The sequence below is a fragment of the Apium graveolens genome, chromosome 7 (genome assembly GCF_009905375.1).
Source record: "Apium graveolens cultivar Ventura chromosome 7, ASM990537v1, whole genome shotgun sequence".
Classification (NCBI taxonomy): domain Eukaryota; kingdom Viridiplantae; phylum Streptophyta; class Magnoliopsida; order Apiales; family Apiaceae; genus Apium; species Apium graveolens.
This window is the reverse complement of record NC_133653.1, coordinates 46364899-46386511: the sequence shown is the minus strand read 5'-3', so window position 1 is coordinate 46386511 and position 21613 is coordinate 46364899. Positions and strand designations below refer to the sequence as shown.

The 21613-nt window shown below is 36.0% G+C and overlaps 2 protein-coding genes across 2 annotated transcripts; both read right to left on the bottom strand.

Moving 5' to 3' along the window:
- Positions 1–1242: 1242 nt before the first annotated feature.
- On the bottom strand, positions 1243–4482 carry LOC141670552 (terpene synthase 10-like). The gene is made up of 7 exons (XM_074476454.1): positions 4072–4482; positions 3706–3967; positions 3183–3555; positions 2798–3016; positions 2277–2415; positions 1928–2176; positions 1243–1812 (listed from the first exon to the last, which is right to left on the bottom strand). Exons 1-7 carry the CDS (start codon positions 4285–4287, stop codon positions 1507–1509), a joined length of 1764 nt encoding a protein of 587 aa, XP_074332555.1. The 5' UTR covers positions 4288–4482; the 3' UTR covers positions 1243–1506.
- Positions 4483–6760: 2278 nt separating this feature from the next.
- LOC141673572 (uncharacterized) lies at positions 6761–19849 on the bottom strand. The gene is made up of 6 exons (XM_074480324.1): positions 19616–19849; positions 19021–19072; positions 18833–18922; positions 18603–18781; positions 7119–7491; positions 6761–7045 (listed from the first exon to the last, which is right to left on the bottom strand). Exons 1-6 carry the CDS (start codon positions 19847–19849, stop codon positions 6783–6785), a joined length of 1191 nt encoding a protein of 396 aa, XP_074336425.1. The 3' UTR covers positions 6761–6782.
- Positions 19850–21613: the final 1764 nt, after the last annotated feature.

Genomic DNA, 21613 nt, shown 5'->3' with positions numbered 1-21613 from the left:
ATCATCAATTAATCGAAGAATTTCACATGCCAGGTGTACAATATCAAGAAGGTCCTCTATAAATTCTAATTCTTCTTTCTTGATCGGATTTGCTGTAAAGATGTAGGAGTAAAGTTTTCCAATTGGACCTGTTATCGACATCAATCCATTGTTCAACTACTCCTCTAGTGTTGGTTGGTGTCCACTGTCATACCACCGGGCCTCCGTTAAGTGAGACTTGAATAAACCATTGAACTACAACATAATATTAACAATTTTAGGGACTGCTTTACAATCTAAAAAATAATCAGGGTTCAACTACATGTGTAGCTCCACAAGGTGGTTAGCAGAGTACATTAGCCAAAATGTTCAATATTGTAGTCCTTGATAACAATAATAATCTGTTTGTTAGTACATGCGCGTAACTGTGGTAAATTATAAACTATGGGGGTACTACCATCATGGTTTTAAACAATGCGAATACAGTTTGTTAGTATATCAAATTGTATTAAAATTAGAGGTTTTCTTTCAGCTTGCCGTCTACCTTTTAGCCCTTAAAATTTACACCAAATATATTTATCGACCCTTATAACAATACAAACTGGAGAGATAATATCTTTTTTATCCTTCCCTTCCGATAGATCAAAGGATACGAAACTCTATACCTTAGGGATTAAATGATATGTGTTCCTTTATTTAGGCAGATGGTCATAACGGTATATGGTTTAAGCGCTAAAGGGTCAAGCCGAAACAAAAACACAAAACCATCAAAACTTTGATTTATTTTATTGGACAAAAATATCAAACAACTTGCGTGAAAATAGAAAATTCAATCTAACTCTACAACACACATATGTAAGGGTGTGTAACGGTCAGTTTGGTCGGGTTTTAATAATCAAATCAGGTCAGACCAAATATAACTGTTTTATTGGGTATCAAACCGGACCAGACCGTTTGAAATTGGTGACCAGACCAGACTAGACCACATCTTAAAGGCTCGGTCCGGTAAGTAACGGTTTGAAATCTAACTAAACATATAAATGTTAAATATTATTATTTTCTGAAATTGGAATACAACTATTACACATAAAATACTATTTTGAAGATATTAAATTATAAAATAAACATATAAAGTATAAAATAAACATATGTAACTAATTGATATGTATATACCATAAAATGGTATTATTATAAATATATTAATATATATTGAAACGGTCTGGTTTAACCTTAGCAGTCCGGTTTGGAGATGAAAACCAGGTCGAACCGTAAAATAACAGTTTTTATTTATACCAAACTTAACCAACTCGAACCGCCGAAAAACACGGTTTCGTCGCTTTGGTCCGGATTATTTAGATCGTTTTGACTTTTTTGCTGAGCCTTACACATATGTCATTATTCGAGCAAACTTATTCATGGTGTTTCCTCTGAGGCACACCTTTTTAAATACGGAAAGTAAAAACATGCAACATAAAATTGTAGATAATAGTAAGTTCTCCTGTCTTGGAGTCCATTTCCGCTAATTTCTTAGAGAGGGATGGGCTCAACAAGAAGCGAAACGAATGTAGCTTTGGCTACAACATCTTCAACACCATAGCCATCTTCGCCAGAATTATAAAAACAATGGGCTGCCCTGATAAGATTGAGCATAATGTCAACAAATGGCCAAGATAAAGGATTATTATCCTCCTTCGAAAATCTGAGTTTGTTAATTTGCGCCCACTTCTTCCTGATCAAATTCATCATGTGGTTACGGGAAACTTCTTCCGTAACACCAGTATCTGACATGTAGCATTGTATTGATGATGGAACATCTCCTCTCTTTAACTCAGCCTGCAACCAGATCTTGTATTATAAACAACATACAATTGCAACTATTTATGTACAAAGCATGCATGATTAGTATCTACAGGTAAATCTTAAATTTGCAAGTATTTAAATTCAGTACCGAGGATGTTCCATAATCATCAGTTAATCGAAAAATTTCACATGCCAATCGTACTATATCAGGGAGGCCCTCAATAAACTCGAGATCTTCTTTCTTGATTGGGTCCGTAGTACAGATGTAAGAGTAAAGCACGACAATGGGGCCTGCTATTGACACAAATCCATTTTTCAAGTATTCTTCAAGTGTTGGCTGGTATCCACTGTTATACCACCTGGCTTCCACTATGTAACGCTCGAATAAGTCATTGAACTACAACATAAGAGTGACAATTTAAGGTGTTTAAGAATCTGGAAAACCAAAGTAATTTCCATGAGCAATTTATGTATGATGACAAATAAAGGGAATATACCCATTTTTTTTGGTGTGGAAATGTATCGATGTTATGGTCCTTGAGGATCTCGTAAGTCGTTTCATTGACCACGTTGATCAATGACAGGAAGCACAACTTCATGTACTCCGGGAGCTCTTTCACTGCATTTAGATCCCACCTGAAATTTACAAAATGATTAGAATAATGACACTTGCCTGTTTAGTGGATATCTGTTTTGTGTATTACTGGAAACGTGTGAGGGCTAATATGTATTCATCTTGAGGCTTGAAAGATATAAAAAAGAAGAAGCCGAGATACTCGACTACTGAAATACTGTGTTCCAACCAAAATTTTAGAACAAGTGCATATTTGACTGACATGAATATCTAGGAATTCCAACTTGGATGGAATGGTCTTTTAGTGAGGGAAAAACAACTTATTTGGGAGTACGAATAGTTACTTATTTACTTAGTTTATAGGGGACGTCAATTCCAAAGGTAAAACAGGCCATGTCCCGGCAGATATATATTAGCAAAACAGAGAGATTGAGAGGCTCAAACCTTTCCACCACATCTGTAAAGAGTTCAAGTTCATCCGGTGTACCATATATATCATAAACATCATCATATACACAAGTAAGCTCTATAATTTTAGTTAAAACTTCTCTGCAATATCTGTGATGAGGCTCGCCTGTAATCCCCAAACTCCAGAAAAAAGAGGTCACCAGCCTATCTCTTGCAAAAGGAAGTTTCACTCCCACGTCTAGTCTACTCCACCACCTATGTAAAAAATGAGTTAGAATCAATGAAGTATCATACATGTGGTTTTACTCTCTATGTACATTCTTAGATTTATGTTTGTCAAGGAACCAATTACTCTATGAAGACCCTTGCCAGGATCTTATATCATTATTCTAACAAAGTTAAAAGCTTTAATTATATAAACCTTGATAAATCCTTAAGCTCTTCCTGGTTCGACGCTTGCCTAATGTTGAAGTCCAACTTTGCAAATTCCAGAACTGCTGGGATCATGTCACTACTTCTTTGATATAAATTTATGTACCATTTTGCGTCAAATCTTGGGATCCTCCACTGTAGTGGAAGCTCCAAAGCATTTCTCACTTGCATCTGAAGATCCAGATCACTAATATATTCGAGGCACTCCTTAAGTAAGTTACTTGTAAACGACCAAGCCTCCTCCATAAGGGACTCTCCTTCAATAGAAAAGTACGATGCTTCATATAAACTTAACAGTCCCTGGACATCTGCAGTGACACCTTTATGAAAGCTCCCATTCTCTGTAAATCTCTTGAAACCCTCTGCCAACACAAAAGTTAAAACATTAGTAGAAATCATAATTTTGGCGAGACTTCTGGGTGGCAAACTGTTACTTTTAGCAAAGGTTAAATGCTCACTTATTTAACATTACTTTTAAGTGGAACTATATAAATTTGCGTAAAAGATATTACCAGGAGATATATAATGCCCATGTTGTCTAAGAAGCCTAAATTCAAGAGCAGTAGCATGCAAGTCCTTTTCCCAACTCTCATTTTCCAGACCAGTGTGGATGTTCTTCAAGGTACGATTAATTTCATCATGAAAATGATAATCTAACCCGAGTCTTTGCAACTGATCAATCAGCTCTAGTTGATCTAACGGCTCCACCATGTTATTAAATATCATCCTCACCTCTTCCTTCAACTCGGAAGCTCGTGCATCGATTGCTTCACCCTGTTTAGATTTTGTGACTTTCATCCCGTACATAATGACATGAATAATGTACTTATGCTTAACTTTATATAGATTAAAACCAACATAACAAAACAAAAAATTACCGTGTATTCAGTTTTCAAAGACTGCAAGAAATTGTTGTCCCACAAGCAAGGTTTGTAGTTTGCTGATCGCCTTACGATAGGCTCCGGTTTAACAGCAACCTTAGTTATTCCAGTGGCGGATTTGGTAACAGACTTGCAGGCGGTCACAGCTATAGGTTTGCATGGTGTGAATCTTCGGAAGTTGATCACAGGGGAAACTGGAAATATAGCTGCCATTGTACTATAATAAGCAAGTTATGTACTCTGAACACTGAGGGTAAAGTGAGTGATGCTGCTAAACTTTAGCATGAACTGAATTAATACCGAAGTTCGGCATAATACGTGGCAGCCGTGTCTTCAAAATTGGTGTACCAGGATATTTTTTAACCAGAATTTACTCCAAATTTCTCCAACAACATCCTAATTACGGTTTTTTTTATATTTTTTAATATCGAGAAGTACATGTTCAAATTATTAAGAACTACTTCCTGTATTTCATTTTAACCGTCTCTTGACTTTTGTGTGTTTAAAACATCACCCTTGCATTTGTAGAGACCATGGTGCCTATGGCCAAAAGCAAGAACCTTATCAGTGGTAAGGTCTTGAAAAACACAAAAATTGTGTTGAAATTTGGCACAAGATGATTCTGATCCAATAACTTTCCAACAGACAAGAGATTGTGCTTAAACTCAGGCACGTAAAAGGACATGCTAGCTATACCAATTAAGATTGTCCTTCCTCATGGTTACGTGAAAGTTGCACACATTCACATCTCAAGATGCATTGACTGTATAGTAAATATTATTATTTTTTAAATTTTTCTTTAAATATAAAAATTTAGGTTATATATTTTTATTTAGAAAAAGAAAATTTTAAAAAATATTATTTTAATTATGTCGTCAAAGCACTTAAAATAAGTGCAGATAAGTCAATTGACTATTAAAAAGAAAAAAGGGAGTATAAAAAAATGTATTAGGTAATGTAAGAAGTTTCCACAAATGATAACTACAATTAGTTATAACTTTAACTTGAAGATCAATTTACAAACTCCATAGTAGTATTTTTTTGAAGTAATGTTTTCCACAAATGATAACTAGGATTAATTATAACTTTAATTTGAAGATCAATTTACAAACTCCATAGTAGTGTTTTTTTTGAACATCCAAAAGCATTAGAAATGAACCGAAGCCCTCCCGTTGTAGAACACACAAAGATAAATAGACAGCTGAACCCAGGGACGCACCACATCATAAACCACATCATGCATCTGCAGTTCATCATTCCCTAATCCACAGTGCTTCTGAGTTGCATTACATAAAAATTCTAAAAGATAAAAGTCTAATAAAATTCAAATTTTAGAAAAACAAACTTTTACTTTCTTTCTTTTATTGTCATAGATTAATATAAAGATTGGAAAAATTATAAAATATTTGATATAAACACTACATCCGATCCTATTATAATCAACCTTGTTATAATTCAAAAATGTAAAAAACTCAAACTAATTTTTCAGTTCATGTCTTCAAGATCGGTGTACTGTGTATCAGGATCTTTGATTTCGTATAATTAGCATCCGTTGCCAAATTTCTCCGATAACAAACAAAATTTGCATAAACCACGCTAATTAAGTCTATTTTTTTTATTTAATTATGTTAAGTACAAGATTAACCTATTGATTAAGGAATTCAGTTTCCACAGACAGCAACTACATATACAGTGTAAAGTTATTTTAGGCCAAAATAATTGATAGTGATTATTACATTTGTTCTGATCCCGAACTTAAAATAAGAACATGTTAATCTTTCTTAATCAATTCTTCAGTACAGATGCAGAAGTCAAGTTCTTCAATTCGACATGCTAAAGAAACGAGTCCATTATTCAAGTATTTGGTGTTGACTGGTATGTACTATGATATCACCAGGCCTCCGCTACTGAAATAATTTTTTTGAAAAACAATCAAAAAATGTTTTTTTAATATCTTTATTAAAGCTCCAATATCCCATGAATCTCCAGAAACTCTCTGCTATATTTTAAGTTGCAATATTACTATAACATTTGATAATATTTGTACAAGCTTCTTCCAAGGAAAGAGAGATGAATCAATCGAGAATAAATAAGTAGGCCAACAATAATGAGCGAAGCTTTTGCCAGTAAAAATACAGTGGCGGAACCAGGTGTTGGCCACATACAGACTGCGGACACTTACTGCTGCGTGTTTAGGCTCCATAGTTAACTTAATTATGGTCCTCACTGAGAAAATTGACATCTGACCAAGTGTTCAACATCACTTACTTTTTCTTCTTGCTATTAAAATTTGGTTAAATATCAGTTTTTAGTAAAATATCAATGTAAATGTATGTTTGTATCTTGCGTGTCAGTCAAGTGTTTAAATAGATTTAAGTTTTTCATCTTGTATGCTGTCCGAAAACCACTGAGACAGAATTGGCCAGACCATTTTCTCACCTACAATGACATCAGTCAAACCTTTTGACATCGGCTTAAAAAAATTTCAGACATCGGCTAACACCAATGTCTATTCAGGTTTTTCCAGTAAGAAATGCGTGTATATATATAGTTATGCAACGGGTCTAAGCAAGAAAGTAACAAGTTTATACAAAGAAAGTAAGCATGCGAGGTTTATAAGCGTCAGAGGTCTATTATATATGGTCAATATCAAAATATTTACAGAAGGCAAGAAATATGGGGAAAACGCAAGGCAGAAACAAGAATTTTTAAAGAAAAACAATTGAAAGAACAGACTGCAATAGAGATGATAATATGGGGGCATTCTCCATGTGCTTGGCCTCTTGTCCCCAAACAGCTGAACAATTGGCTTCACTGCCAACTCTTTGTATGGCTTTGGTCTTGGAGTAAAAATCAACTTTAAAGTTTGATCCACACATGTACCCCTCACTATCTACCCTTGGCATTGCCTTCAGTTTGTTTGTTGGATGCTCAAAACTCATTAATCCTCCTTCACTATGATACATGTACCCTGAACAAACATTTCAAATCAGTGATTTTGCAGATACAGATAGCAGAAACAAAAGATACAAATTTTTGATTACTGACCGTGGGGATGGGAGCGAAAGATTTAGCACAACTGGCTTTGATGAGCTCCAAATGATCGGAAATCATGACAGAATCGTCAGAAGCAATGCCGCAGAAGAGCTGGACTCCCCCATCAGCACTCAGTGAAATAAACACAGTTTTAGCCTGGGTATCATAGAGCACAAATTCAAAACTCCCCTCAAAACCCTTAAGAACCTGATGTGCAGGGAACGGACCCCTATCGCGGAGGGTCCTGTAAGCCTCGATTATAAACATGGACTCGTTCCCACACGTAGATAGTCCATACTGTTTGTTGAGGCTTCTCAAGTTGTCCAAACTCCCCAAAAAAGTACGGTAGATGTCATCTACCCCAAAGAACTGTTGGGCTTGCTAAGCAGGCCTAACTCCACATTAGTATGATATTGTCCGCTTTGGACTGAGCCCGCACGGGTTTGTTTTTGGGTCACTCCCAAAAGACTTCATACTAATGGAGTTATCTGGCTGCTTATATTTTAGCAATCTGCCCTTCCAACAAACGATATGAGACAACTCCTAACAATCTCCCCCTTCACATATCGGGCTCAACACCTGTCAGATCTGCCTTCTGATAGTGTGATATGGCTCCCCCTTGACCCATACTGGAATCTTTCTGGCTTTCTAGCTCCCCCTAGACACATACTGGAAGGTCCACCTTCCTTTTCCTTGAGCTCATACTAGGTAGCCCATCTGCCTCCTCTTAGGTCCATTCTGGATGCCCAACTGAGATTGTTTCAGACCGTTACAACCTGAAGCTCTGATACCACTTGTTGGGCTTGCTGAGTATGCCTAACTTCACATTAGTATGATATTTTCCGCTTTGGGCCGAGCCTGCATGGGTTTGTTTTTGGGCACCTCCCAAAGGCCTCATACTAATTGGAGTTGTCTGGTTGCTAATATTCCAGCAAACTGCCCCTCCCACAAACGATGTGGGACAACTTCTAACACTTGTTGGGCTTGCTGAGCAGACCTAACTCCACATTAGTATGATATTGTCCGCTTTGGGCCGAGCCCGCACGGGTTTATTTTTGGGCACCTCTCAAAAGACCTCATACTAATTGGAGTTGTCTGGCTGCTAATATTCCAGAAAACTGCCCCTCCCACAAACGATGTGGGACAACTCCTAACAATCTCCCCCTTCACACATCAGGCCCGACACTTGTCGATTCGGCCTCCTTCAGTGTGACCAGGCTCCCCCTCGACCCATACTGAAAGTCCATCTGGCTATCTGCTACCCCCAAGCCCATACTGGAAGACCCGTCTGTCTTTTCCTTGAGCCCATTCTGGGGCAAGCCCATCTGCCTCTTCCTAGGTCACTTCTGGAGCCCATCTGAGATTGTTATGGACCATTTATAACCCGAATCTCTGATATCACTTGTTGAGTATACAACAACGAAAGCAAAACCCAAAGCGAATAAACAAGAACAAGAAAATAAACGACAATCACACAAGACAAAGATTTACGTGGTTCGGAAATTCCTACTCCACAAGCACCACTAATTTTGTATTGATCTCTCACAATTTGTTGTGTTATGATTTTACAATTACACGAGTATTTATAAGAGAAGTAAGTAGGCCTAAATCAAAATTATAGTCCAAATCTGAAAAGTAGACTAATCCATAAACTAATCTGGATCTGAATAGTCTATTTTCATGGGCTTAATTAATAGACTCCACAAACCCAACAATCTTCCACTTGCAGTCTGGCCAATCTTCACTTCACTCTTGTAAGTCTAGTAAAATCAATTCTTCAATCAATAACTCTAACTAGTGCAGCGACTTGTCATCAATCAATTCTGAAGGCCAGTTGAAGCTAAGTAAAGCTTCAACTTTTCATTCGTAACCACCTTAGTCAACATATCTACAAGATTTTTTGAATCAAGGATTTTCTTCAAGTACAAAGTACCATTGCTTATCAACTCTCTTGTAAAGTGATATCGCATCTGAATATGCTTCGTCCTAGCATGAAACACGGGCTTCTTCGCAAGATGAATAACACTCTAACTATCGCTATACAAAGGACTGTCCGCCTTTTTCTTGCCCAACTCCTCAAGAAAATTCTTCAACCAAATCATCTCTTTGCTAGCTTCAGAGATAACCATATATTCTGCTTCTGTGGTTGAAAGAGCAACACTCTTTTGAAGTCGAGACATCCAACTAACTGCGGTGCCACCCAAAGTGAAAATATAACCCGTTGTACTTTTTCTTGCATCCAAACATCCACCCAAATCTGTATCAGAGAACACTTCCAAGATAACATCTTTCTTACTGAAACATAGTGCAAACTTGGATGTGCCTTTTGAAGGAATTTACGGATGAGCGAAAGCGTGATATAACAATTATTTCGTAAAAACCATGTATCGCACATATAGAAAAACGTATAAATCAAAAGGAGCGGAGGAATCGTAACCATACCTTAAAATTGAAGCTTTATAAAATGGTTGCTAACAGTTGCTTCTCAGTGTGTGAAGCACTCTACCGGTATCCACCAAGAATAATTCTCTTCGATGAAGCTTTTATAAAACCAAGCTTTTATAAAAATGGAGTTTTGGGAGAGAAAGAGAGAGAGGAAGAAGATGGAGGCTAGCTTCTTCTTAAGTTTTTCATAAAAACAAGTGTACCTTTAGAATGAGCCATCTCATTCTATTTATAAGGTTCTCCTAGGGTTTTTATAATATATATATATATATATATATATATATTAGCCCCACATTTTATCTTTATAAAATGCTTTAATAATAATTAAAACTATTTTAATCATTATTTCTTTTTCTAAACTATTTAGAAAATAATCCGCTCTCTCATTATTTCATCAAAGAAAATATTCTTTTATGGTGTGACCCTGTAGGTTCAATATTATGCCGGTAGTAGAAATAAATAATAATAAACTTTTATTAATTATTTACATGAATACTAAAATTCACTAAATATAATTAAATGATTAATTATATTTATTCTACATCGTGAGTGATGCTTCTCAACATATCGCGACTATCCGGATAATATGAATTCACTGCTTAGAATATCAAGACCCTGTCAGTGACTAGTTATCGTATAATGAATTCCTTCTACCCTTACAATATCCCGATTAAATACAAGGCATGGATCTCGTGTCAGGCCTATCAAATTTAATCATATGATTTCTTATTCATAATGCAAAGTTCATATTAATGCAAATTAGAAACTCCTTTCTAATTTCATACACTGTAGCAAGAGATTCCAGAACTCGCATACTAAGAATAACATAGGATATTCTCTTCATATACTGGAAGGGGTAGATCCTCTATTGACGTTAACTATCTCTATACACAAATCCCTATGCCCAGAATAGACCTAATGGATGTCCTTGAGACTAAGGACTAAACCAAATCACAGTTCATTATATACAAGATAACTTTAACGATCTCAAGTCTAAGGACACTTGTAAAACTATCACTTAGTGAATAACTATTGACACATGAGTAATCTCCATTAGCTGTTCAATTTATCGAGTCATGTTCAGTGAACTTATTCCCTAATAAGCACCTACATACTAGCTACAGTATTACCACACAAATGCCTATGAGAATAGACATCCTCCTGAAGGGAGCAAGCATAGTATGTACCAATCTTTGCAGATCCACTAACATCCGATTAGTTATCCTATGATCAGGAACTGTTTAAGTCTAGGGTTATCATCTTCTAGATCTCACTATTATAATCTCATTATAATTCTAGAAGCTTTACTCTAAACTATGGAGTATCTTATTTAAAACACTTAAAATAGATAAAGCCCATAATAAAATCAAAATAAGTCTTTTATTAATTTCAATGAAATCAAATAGGAATACAAGAAAGTTCTTCCTAACTCATCATACATGATTGGATTGAGGACAAACACTTTCAATCTCCCACTTGAACTAAAGCCAATCACCCTGGTATCTAATACTTATCTTCTCTTTATGACGATCAAAGTGAATCTGAGACAATGACTTTGTGAGTGGGTCTGCTACGTTGTTATGTGTGTCAACTCTCTCAATCTTGACATCTCCTCTTTCAATGATTTCCCTAATCAAATGAAAACATGTTTAGAATTTTTATGAGACCTAGGTTCCTTGGCTCTTGCTATTACTGCGTTGTTATCACAATACAACACAATAGGCTCCTCAACGCTAGGAACAACTCCCAACTCAGAAACAATTTTCCTCATCCAAACGGGTTCTTTTGCAGCCTCACTTGCAGCTATATATTCTGCTTCCGCTGTGGAGTCAGCCGTTGTAGACTGTTTGGAACTCTTCCAACTAATTGCACCACCATTCAGAGTAAACACGTACCCTGACATGGATTTGCTATCATCACTTTCTGATTGAAAACTAGAGTCAGTATAACCCTCTATTTTCAACTCAGATCCACCACCAAAAACAAGAAAAATATCCTTAGTCCTTCGCAAGTACTTAAGGATGTTCTTCACTGCTTTCCAGTGGTCTTCACCTGGATCGGACTGATATCTGCTCATCACACTAATTGAATAAGCAACATCAGGCCTAGTACATAATATCGCGTACATGATAGATCCTATTGCTGAAGCATAAGGAATCTTACTCATACGCTCTCTTTTCTCAGGTGTCTTAGGAGACATCTTTTCGGAAAGGGATACTCCATGGCTAATAGGTATGAGACCTCTTTTGGAGTTTTCCATGCTAAACCTTTTAAGCACTTTCTGGATGTATGTACCCTGGGTAAGACCTATCATTCTTCTAGATCTATCTCTATAGATCTTCATACCGAGAATGTAGGATGCTTCTCCCAAGTCCTTCATAGTGAAGTTCTTCGATAGCCACACTTTGACTGATTGCAGCATCGGTATATCATTTCCTATAAGAAGTATGTCATCTACATACAATACAAGAAATGTTACCGCGCTCCCACTAACCTTCTTGTAGACACATGGTTCATCTATATTTTTGATAAAACCAAACTCTTTGATTGTCTCATCAAAACGGATGTTCCATCTACGAGAAGCTTGCTTTAAACCATATATGGTTCGTAGCAGCTTACACACTAGGTGTTCATTTCCCTTGGAAAGAAAACCCTCTGGCTGTGTCATATAGACTTCCTCTTCAAGTTTCCCATTGAGGAAGGCCATTTTCACATCCATTTTCCAGATCTCATTGTCATAGTAAGCAACAATCGCAAGAAAAATCCGAATTGATTTTAACAGGGCTACAGGCGAAAAAGTTTCATCAAAGTCAATCCCTTGCCTTTGTCTGAATCCTTTTGCCACGAGCCTGGCCTTATAGGTCTCCACCTGGCCATCTGCTCCAATCTTTCTTTTGTATACCCATTTGCACTCAATAGGCTTCACACCCTCAGGTGCTTCAACCAAAGTCCATACTTGGTTGGTATACATAGATTCCATTTCGGATTTCATGGCACTTTGTCATTTCTCTGAGTCAACACTACTCATAGCCTCATTATAGGTCATAGGGTCGTCATCATCAATGATTGACAACTCATTGTCATTCTCAATGACAAGGCCATAATACCTCTCAGGTTGGCGAGACACTCTCCCTGACCTACGAATGGGTTGTTCCACAGAAGGTTGTTCAGTCTGAACAGGTGTTTCCACTTGAACCGTAGTAGTTTGTGCTTCTTGAACTTCATCAAGTTCAATTTTTCTCTCACTGTTTCCTTCAAGGATAAACTGCTTTTCCAAGAAGGTAGCATGTCTGGAGACAAACACCCTATGATCGGTGTAAAAGTAATACCCTAAAGTCTCTTTAAGATATCCCACAAAATTACATTTTACGGATCGAGATTCCAGCTTATCAAGGTCAACTTTCTTGACATAAGCTGGACATCCCCAAATTTTAACGTATTTAAGACTCGGTTTCCTTTCTTTCCATATCTCATATGGAGTTTGAGGAACAGATTTGGAAGGCACCTTATTCAGTAAATATGCTGAGATTTCCAATGCATAACCCCACAGGAATACTGGAAGATCCGCATAGCTCATCATGGACCGAACCATGTCTAACAAAGTTCAATTTCTCCTTTCAGATACCCCATTCAACTGTGGAGTATATGGAGGAGTCCACTGGGAGACTATACCATTTTCTTTGAGATAATCTAGAAACTCTCCATTCAAGTATTCACCACCTCGATCTGATCGAAGAGTTTTAATACTATGTTTGGTTTGTTTCTCCACTTCATTCTTATATTCTTTGAATTTTTCAAAGGCTTCAGACTTGTGTTTCATCAAATACACGTATCCGAATCTAGATCAATCATCTATGAAAGTAATGAAGTATGAAAATCCACCCATGGCTTGCGTAGACATTGGTCCACATACATCTGTGTGTACCAATCCTAGCAAATCTGCAGCCCTCTCTCCATGTCCACTAAATGAAGATTTGGTCATGTTTCCCAATAGACAAGACTCGCATATAGGATATGATTCAAAATCAAAGGGGTCAAGTAACCCTTCCTTATGCAATGTCCGCAGTCTATTTTCACTAATATGACCAAGTCTGCAGTGCCACAAAAAAGTGAGACTTTCATCATCCCTTTTTCTTTTCTTAGTATGTTCAATTTGTAGTAAATTATGCTCTACATAACATACATACAGACCATTATTTAAAATACCACTTCTATAAAGAACGTTATCTCTAAGAATTGAACATTTATTATTCTGAATAATAAACGAAAATCCAGCCAAGTTTAACATGGGAATAGAAATAATATTCCTCACAATCGAGGGAACAAAATAACAATTATTTAAAACAATAGTCTTGCCCGTAGGCATATGTAAATGAAATGATCCTACAGCTTCAGCAGCAACTCTTGCTCCATTTCCCATCCGTAGAATCACCTCCTCTTCCTCAAGAGTCCTACTTCTCCTTAGTCCCTGCAACGAATTGCAAATGTGAGAACCACAGGCGGTATCTAATACCCAAGTAGAAATTTGATTTAATGAGATATTCACTTCAATCATGAACATACCTGAAACAGAAGCGGTAGTCTCACTACCCTTCTTCTTCTTCAATTCTGCAAGGTAAACCTTACAGTTCCTTTTCCAGTGCCCCACCTTGTTACAGTGGAAGCAAAAAGCTTTGCTCTTGGGGTTTTCAGCTTTTGGTGGAACCGGCTTTTTCTCACCTACTTTCTTCTTCTTGGAAGGGTTCTTCTTCCTTTTCTTAGGATTGAAACCTTCACCAATTAGAAGAATAGAGCTCTTCTTAGAGGGAAAATTCAATTCCGCAGTCTTCAACATGTTATAGAGTTCATCCAGTCTGAAATCCAGCTTATTCATGTGAAAGTTTACAACAAACTGCGAAAATGAACCCGAAAGTGATTACAAGACCAAGTCTTGAGTCAGTTCCCCATCCATGTTAAAACCAAGTTGTCCAAGACGTTCAATCAAATTGATCATTTTAAGTACATGGTCATTCACAGATGATCCCTCATACATCCTACAACCGAACAACTCCTTTGATATCTCATATCGAGCTGTCCTCCCTGCCACATCATACAACTCTTGTAGATGCGTAAGGATAGTGTGAGCATCCATATGCTCATGCTGCTTCTGTAACTCAATGTTCATGGAATCTAGCATGATACATTGAGCAACATTTGCATCATCTATCCACTTACGATACACAACATGTTCATCATTATGTGCATCGTCAGCAGGTTCATCAGGCTTAGGTGAGTCAAGCACATATTCCAGCTTCTCAACCCTGAGAATAATTCTCAAGTTTCGAAGCCAGTCAGCAAAATTAGGACCAGTCAACTTGTGAGCATCTAGTATATTCCGGAGTGATAGTGCAGAAGACATAACGTATATAGTAAATCTGTAAATGATGAACACATAACAACACTTAGAAAATATTCAGTTTCATTTCAAAACACTATATGAATCGGGTCTTTATTCATAAGTGGCTCCCACTAGTTTATCTAATTTATACAACCCCCTAAGTGAAAAATTAAGCATTCATAATGCTAGTGGGAATAGGGATCCTACATTCCATCACACAACCTCGGCTGTAGCACGAAACGTCATATGATGTTCAATAGGCAGACAACTCTTGTCAATTACATCTTATGTTATTCCCTAATAAAACTTTGGCCTCTTGAATAATTGAGTCACGACTTTAGCACGACAGACCCAATATTATAAGTCAAGTCTAACCCAACATTTCGTACGATCGAATCAGTCTCCAACGACCCACGGTTGCAGCACATAACCACCTTTAGATTCTAATTCAATATACAGATCTCTATGTAATAGACAAGTATTTCTTATTTCGAAATCAAAGCCCTCGGCTGTAGCACGAAACGATAATGATTTAAAAATAAGAACTACTTTCTACCATGTTGGAAGGCTATGACCGACACAAGCTCGTTGTGTCATTGGCCAATTACTACTTGATATTATTTAATTTTTGAGGGATTATATTATGTTACAATCATAATCATATTATAAAGAGATTCTTCCCTTTAAATTAAATATTTCAAATCAATAATCGATAATCAGATGATTCCCAGATCGGGGGGAGCATTGTCAAGACGCGTCACTTAATACCCCTTTCTTACAGATCGACATCCACTTTTGACAGAATCATCATTTCTCTCAATATTGAAAATTCATATTTAACTATGTGTTCCATAAACACAAGAATCTCATGATTGTATTCATAATATTATTGTTAAGGCAAGAAACGATTCCTATTCTAGATTTTCTAGAGCACGCCTTATTTTGATTTAAGTTCACCTAAATCTATCATCGCATGGTAAACATAGGCATATATCTCATATATAAAAATAAATAAACAAGTAAGCATGCAAGTGATATCATGTCACATATTGATATAATGATGTATGGATTTATTATAGCATTTAAACGCAATTAAAACAATTAAAACATGCTTTAAAACACTTTCGGGAATATAAACTGTTCTTATATTTTATATAAAAAATATTTGACCACTCCATTAGATCCGTCTCGGAAAAACGAATCCAACGATATATTGCACGCCCAAAAAGGAGTTACGAAACTCCCAAAAAATTAAATTTAATGTGGACAGACGGGCTGTAACGCATTACAGGAATGCGTTACAAGGGCTGTAACGCATTCCGGTAATGCGTTACAACATTGTTAAGCCATTAACGGGTGTAACGCATTCGGTAAATGCGCAACAAGAGTGTAACGCATTTTCGAAATGTGCGACACCCCCCCCCGGCTTTTGCGCTTCACGCGCCCAGCACAGCAGCCGACCGTTGTAATTTTTTTTCTTCTTTCCTGCCGTTAAAAACAGGCTGACCCCCTTTCCTTTACTCCCTTAATTAATAACTCTTATTAATATTGTCATCATTTTAATTTTACTATTAATAAATTAATTAACATTTAATTAATAAATTAATAAAAATCAAAATAATATAATTTCTTAAATCAGGCAGTAGCAGAAAATTATCAGATCAGCCAGGGGTCCTTGTGCAAATTTTAATCATATTTATTCACATGCATAATTATTTCATGAATTTTATTTAAAACAAATTTTAAAAATTCATAACAAATAATCTACACATCACAAAATTATGAAGAAAATACCTAGATGATTTACAACACTTGTAGAACCCAGATCAGTAGTCAAGATCTAATGCAAAAATTATTTCGAATTAATTCATAATTAAATCTAAATAAACTTGCAAAAATCATAACAAATCCATACATGCATAAAAAAAATCTGATTTTTTTATATGAATCTCTATATGCAGAACCTAGCTCTGATGCCAATGAAGGAATTTACGGATGAGCGGAAGCATGATATAACAATTATTCCGTAAAAACCATGTATCACACATATAGAAAAACGTATATATCAAAAGGAGCGGAGGAATCGTAACCATACCTTAAAAATCGAAGTTTTATAAAATGGTTGCTCGCAGTTGCTTCTCAGTGTGTGAAGCACTCTACCGGTATCCACCAAGAATAATCCTCTTCGATGAAGCTTTTATAAAACCAAGCTTTTATAAAAATGGAGTTTTGGGGGAGAGAGAGAGAGAGGAAGAAGATGGAGGCTAGCTTCTTCTTTGGTTTTTCACAAAAACAAGTGTACCTTTAGAATGAGCCATCTCATTCTATTTATAAGGCTCTCTTAGGGTTTTTATAATATATCTATATATATATATTAGCCCCATATTTTATCTTTATAAAATGCTTTAATAATAATTAAAACTATTTTAATCATTATTTCTTTTTCTAAACTATTTAGAAAATAATTCTATCTCTCATTATTTCATCAAAGAAAATATTCTTTTATGGTGTGACCCTGTAGGTTCAATATTATGCCGGTAGTAGAAATAATAATAATAAACTTTTATTAATTATTTACATGAATACTAAAATTTACTAAATATAATTAACTGATTAAATATATTTATTCTATATCGTGAGTGATGCTTCTCAACATATCGCGACTATCCGGATAATATGAATTCACTGCTTAGAATACCAAGAACCTGTAAGTGACTAGTTACCGTACAATGAATTCCTTCTACCCTTACAATATCCCGATTAAATACAAGGCATGAATCTCGTGTTAGGCCTATCAAATTTAATCATATGATTTCTTATTCATAATGCAAAGTTCATATTAATGCAAATTAGAAACTCCTTTCTAATTTCATACACTCTGGCCAAAGATTCCAGAACTCGCATACAAATAATAACATAGGATATTCTCTTCCTATACTGGAAGGGGTAGATCCTGTATTGACGTTAACTATCTCTATACACAAATCCCTATGCCCAGAATAGACCTAATGGATGTCCTTGAGACTAAAGACTAAACCAAAGCACAATTCATTATATACAAGATAACTTTAATGATCTCAAGTCTAAGGACACTTGTACAACTATCACTCAGTGAATAACTATTGACACATGGGTAATCTCCATTAGTTGTTCAATTTATCGAGTCATGTTCAGTGAACTTATTCCCTAATAAGCACCTACATACTAGCTATAGTGTCACCACACAAATGCCTTTGAGAACAGACATCCTCCTGAAGGGAGCAAGCATAGTATGTACCAATCTCTGCGGATCCACTAATATCCGACTAGTTATCCTATGATCAGGAACTGTTTAAGTCTAGAATTATCATCTTCTAGATCTCACTATTATAATCTCATTATAATTCTAGAAGCTTTACTCTAAACTATGGAGCATCTTATTTAAAACACTTAAAATAGATAAAGCCCATAATAAAACCAAAACAAGTCTTTTATTAATTTCAATGAAATCAAATAGGAATACAAGAAAGTTCTTCCTAACTCATCATACATGATTGGATTTAGGACAAACACTTTCACCTTTCAAGTAGCGTAACAACTACTTGACTGCTTCCCAATGCTCTCTTCCTGGATTAGACATAAATCTGCTAACAACTCCCACTGCATGAGCAATGTCTGGCCTTGTACACACCATATCATACATTAAATTACCAACTGCAGATGCATAAGGAACTTTAACCATATCTTTCTTGCCTTCATCTGTTTTAGGTGATCGTTTCTTTGTGACATTAAAGTGACTCGCCACCGGTGTACTTCTGGTCTTCGCATCCGGGACACTGAATTTCTGCAACAATTTCTTAACATACTTCTCTTAAGATAATTTTAGAGTATCTTCAGCTCTATCCCTTATGATGCTCATACCAAGTATTTGTTTTGCTGCACCCATATCCTTCATCTCAAACTCCTCAGACATCTGTCTCTTTAACCTGTTGATTTCCCTCACGTTTGATCCTGCTATTAACATGTCATCAACATACAACAACAATATGATATAAGATGAATCAACTTGTTTAAAGTAACAACAATGATCCATAACACTCCTCGTATACCCATTCTCATCATAAAGCTGTCAAACTTCAAGTACCATTGTCTCGGTGCTTGCTTTAAACCATACAAGCTTTTAATAAGCTTGCAAACAAGGCTTTCTTTCCCAGCTACCTAAAATCCCTCTGACTGAACCATGTAGATGTTTTCCTCAAGATCATCATGTAGAAACCCGGTCTTAACATCTAGTTGCTCTAAATGTAACTCCTCTGCAGCCACAATACTTAGCACAATTCTAACTGTAGTCATCTTAATAATGGGAGAAAATATATCGGTATAGTCAATACCCTTTTTCTGTTGATAACCCTTGACTACTAATCTTTCCTTGTATATCTTGCTGCCATCATGTTCTTCTTTGATCCTGAACACCCACTTATTCTGTAAAGCCTTCTTTCATGTTGGTAACTCTGTTAAAGACCAAGTCTCATTCTACTCAAGAGAACTCATCTCCTCATCCATGGATGATTTCCACTAAACTGAATCATCCACTTGTACTGCCTTTGAATAACACTGAGGCTCCCCGTCCTCGGTCAATAAAATATGATATGATGAAGGAGAATATTTTTGTGGTGGCCTCACACTTCGGCTAGATTTTCTTACCTCATTTTGTGGAGTTACTGGAACTCCGTCATCAACATTCTCCGAACTCTCTCTATTATCTGCAAGATCTGTTTCTGTAATATCTTCAAGCACTGCTCTCTCTTTCTCAGGTTGTTCCTTTATAAACTCATAATTGACTACAAGCTTATTCTTATATCCTGCATTCTCAATAAAAGTAACATCTCTACTTCTAATGACCCTCTTAGTCAGTTCATCCCAGAAACGGTAAACCATATCATCTGAGCCATAACCAATGAAGATACACTTCTGTTAGGTCACACACACTGTAGAAAGGGGTTGAATACAGTGTTTATCACAATCAAATCGAATTAAAGAGCTCAAGAAACAGAAAACAGACTTTATTCAATATAATAAACTCTGTTACAATATGGAACTGTCCTCTCTCAGTGATGAACAAATATCACGAGAGCTGCTAGGGTTACAATCAATATTATTCTCGATAATGATAACACTTATAGTGTAAACCGTATGTCTGTGTTTATATACTACACAGTTATAAGATAATCGCTAATTGATATGGAATATAATTCTGCTTCCTAAAATATATCAATCAGATATCTTTTCTTCCAAGTATTCTATTCTTCATAGTATTCCTTCTTCATGCATATCTCTTCTTGCGTTTGTCTTGATCTTCTTTCCTTTCAATCAGTCGCCTTCCTTATCTGAAAGTCTCCTTTAAGTCCTAATATTATCTCCTGATAAATATCTCCTGATAACTTAAGTTCTGATCACTTAAGTTCTGACTTCAGTATAAGTACTGATTTCCAGTTAAGTACTGATTTGTCCTGTTTAAGTAAGATCTGAAAATTAAACACAAATCTTATTAGACATGACATTATCAAATATATCTAACAATCTCCCCCAACTTGTAAATTAGTATAATATACAAGTTTAACAGATATTTGATGATGTCAAAAACATTAAGTACAAATGCATGAGAATTTGACTATATAACTACAACTTACAGTCCTTAAAGTTTTACCAACTTTAACTTGCGATAACAGCTTCAGTCTATATACACATCAGAATTTGAGCAGTTGTAGATCTTGACTTGGCTTCAATTACTGATCTCTTTGATGTCAGGAGTTGTTCTAAGATAGTTCTTTAACAAACATCTCTCAGCATATTTAAGTTCATCAATCATCCTCCTTTTAGCATTCTTCAATTCAACTGTATCTTCACCAATTTGAAAGATAGCAGCCCTGAGATCATTTATTTTAGCTTTCCTTATATCCTGATCTAGTATGATCAAATATGCCTTGTCAGACTCAAGATTGAATTCTACAGCCTTATAACCCAGAAAGGTAGTTATAATCTTAGCAGAGTTAGGCTTCATCTCGACAATATCACCATTGTGATATTTGTACTTGGGACAGTATGTGCTGTCAGACTTTACAGAATAAAGCTTCTTCTGTCTCTGAATTTGAGTCTTCAAATAATTTGCAGCACTTTCTGTTAATCTGTTCTTCACTTGAAGTAAAAATAAAACATGTTCTAATTCCTCAAAATACATCAGTGGTATAACATTTTCCCTTATGTGGTAAACCCTTCCATCTGTCATTAAATATAACAAGATGTGTTCTTTCAAGAAGGTATGGTAAACCATATGTACAGATTCAAGCTGATTCAATCTTTCAGAAGTTGCTCCAACACCTGGTTCACTTAAGGAAGTTGGATCATTGGTTGTGTTCTGCACTCTTCTTTCATCAACTACCCAATCCAGATTTATCTCTTGCTTCCTTTCCTGTAACAACTCTTGTTTCAAAACCACTTGCTGCAGTCTTCAAAGGTTGAGTTTGTTTAGCTTTAGTGAATCCTGGTAGGAGTAGCTTTGAGGATTTAACATGAGCAATGTCAGAGGTTTCCTTTAACTTATCTTCTGATATCAAGCTAACTTGAGCTATGTCAGAGGTTGCTTGCTTCAGTGTTATATCAGAACTTACTATATCTTGACTCTGAACAACTTGAGCCATATCA

Excerpts from the sequence above, each read along its gene's own strand:
- LOC141673572 (XM_074480324.1), bottom strand. The coding sequence starts at position 19,849 with ATGGTTTACCGTTTCTGGGATGAACTGACTAAGAGGGTCATTAGAAGT. Across the intron at positions 19,073-19,615 it reads CAGTAACTCCACAAAATGAG|CAAGCACCGAGACAATGGTA; the intron begins GTAAGAAAATCT and ends TATGGTTTAAAG. Across the intron at positions 18,782-18,832 it reads TGCAGCAAAACAAATACTTG|AGAAGTATGTTAAGAAATTG; the intron begins GTATGAGCATCA and ends AATTATCTTAAG.
- LOC141670552 (XM_074476454.1), bottom strand. The coding sequence starts at position 4,287 with ATGGCAGCTATATTTCCAGTTTCCCCTGTGATCAACTTCCGAAGATTC. Across the intron at positions 2,177-2,276 it reads TTCCACACCAAAAAAAATGG|TTCAATGACTTATTCGAGCG; the intron begins GTATATTCCCTT and ends CTTATGTTGTAG. Across the intron at positions 1,813-1,927 it reads ATGATTATGGAACATCCTCG|GCTGAGTTAAAGAGAGGAGA; the intron begins GTACTGAATTTA and ends ATCTGGTTGCAG.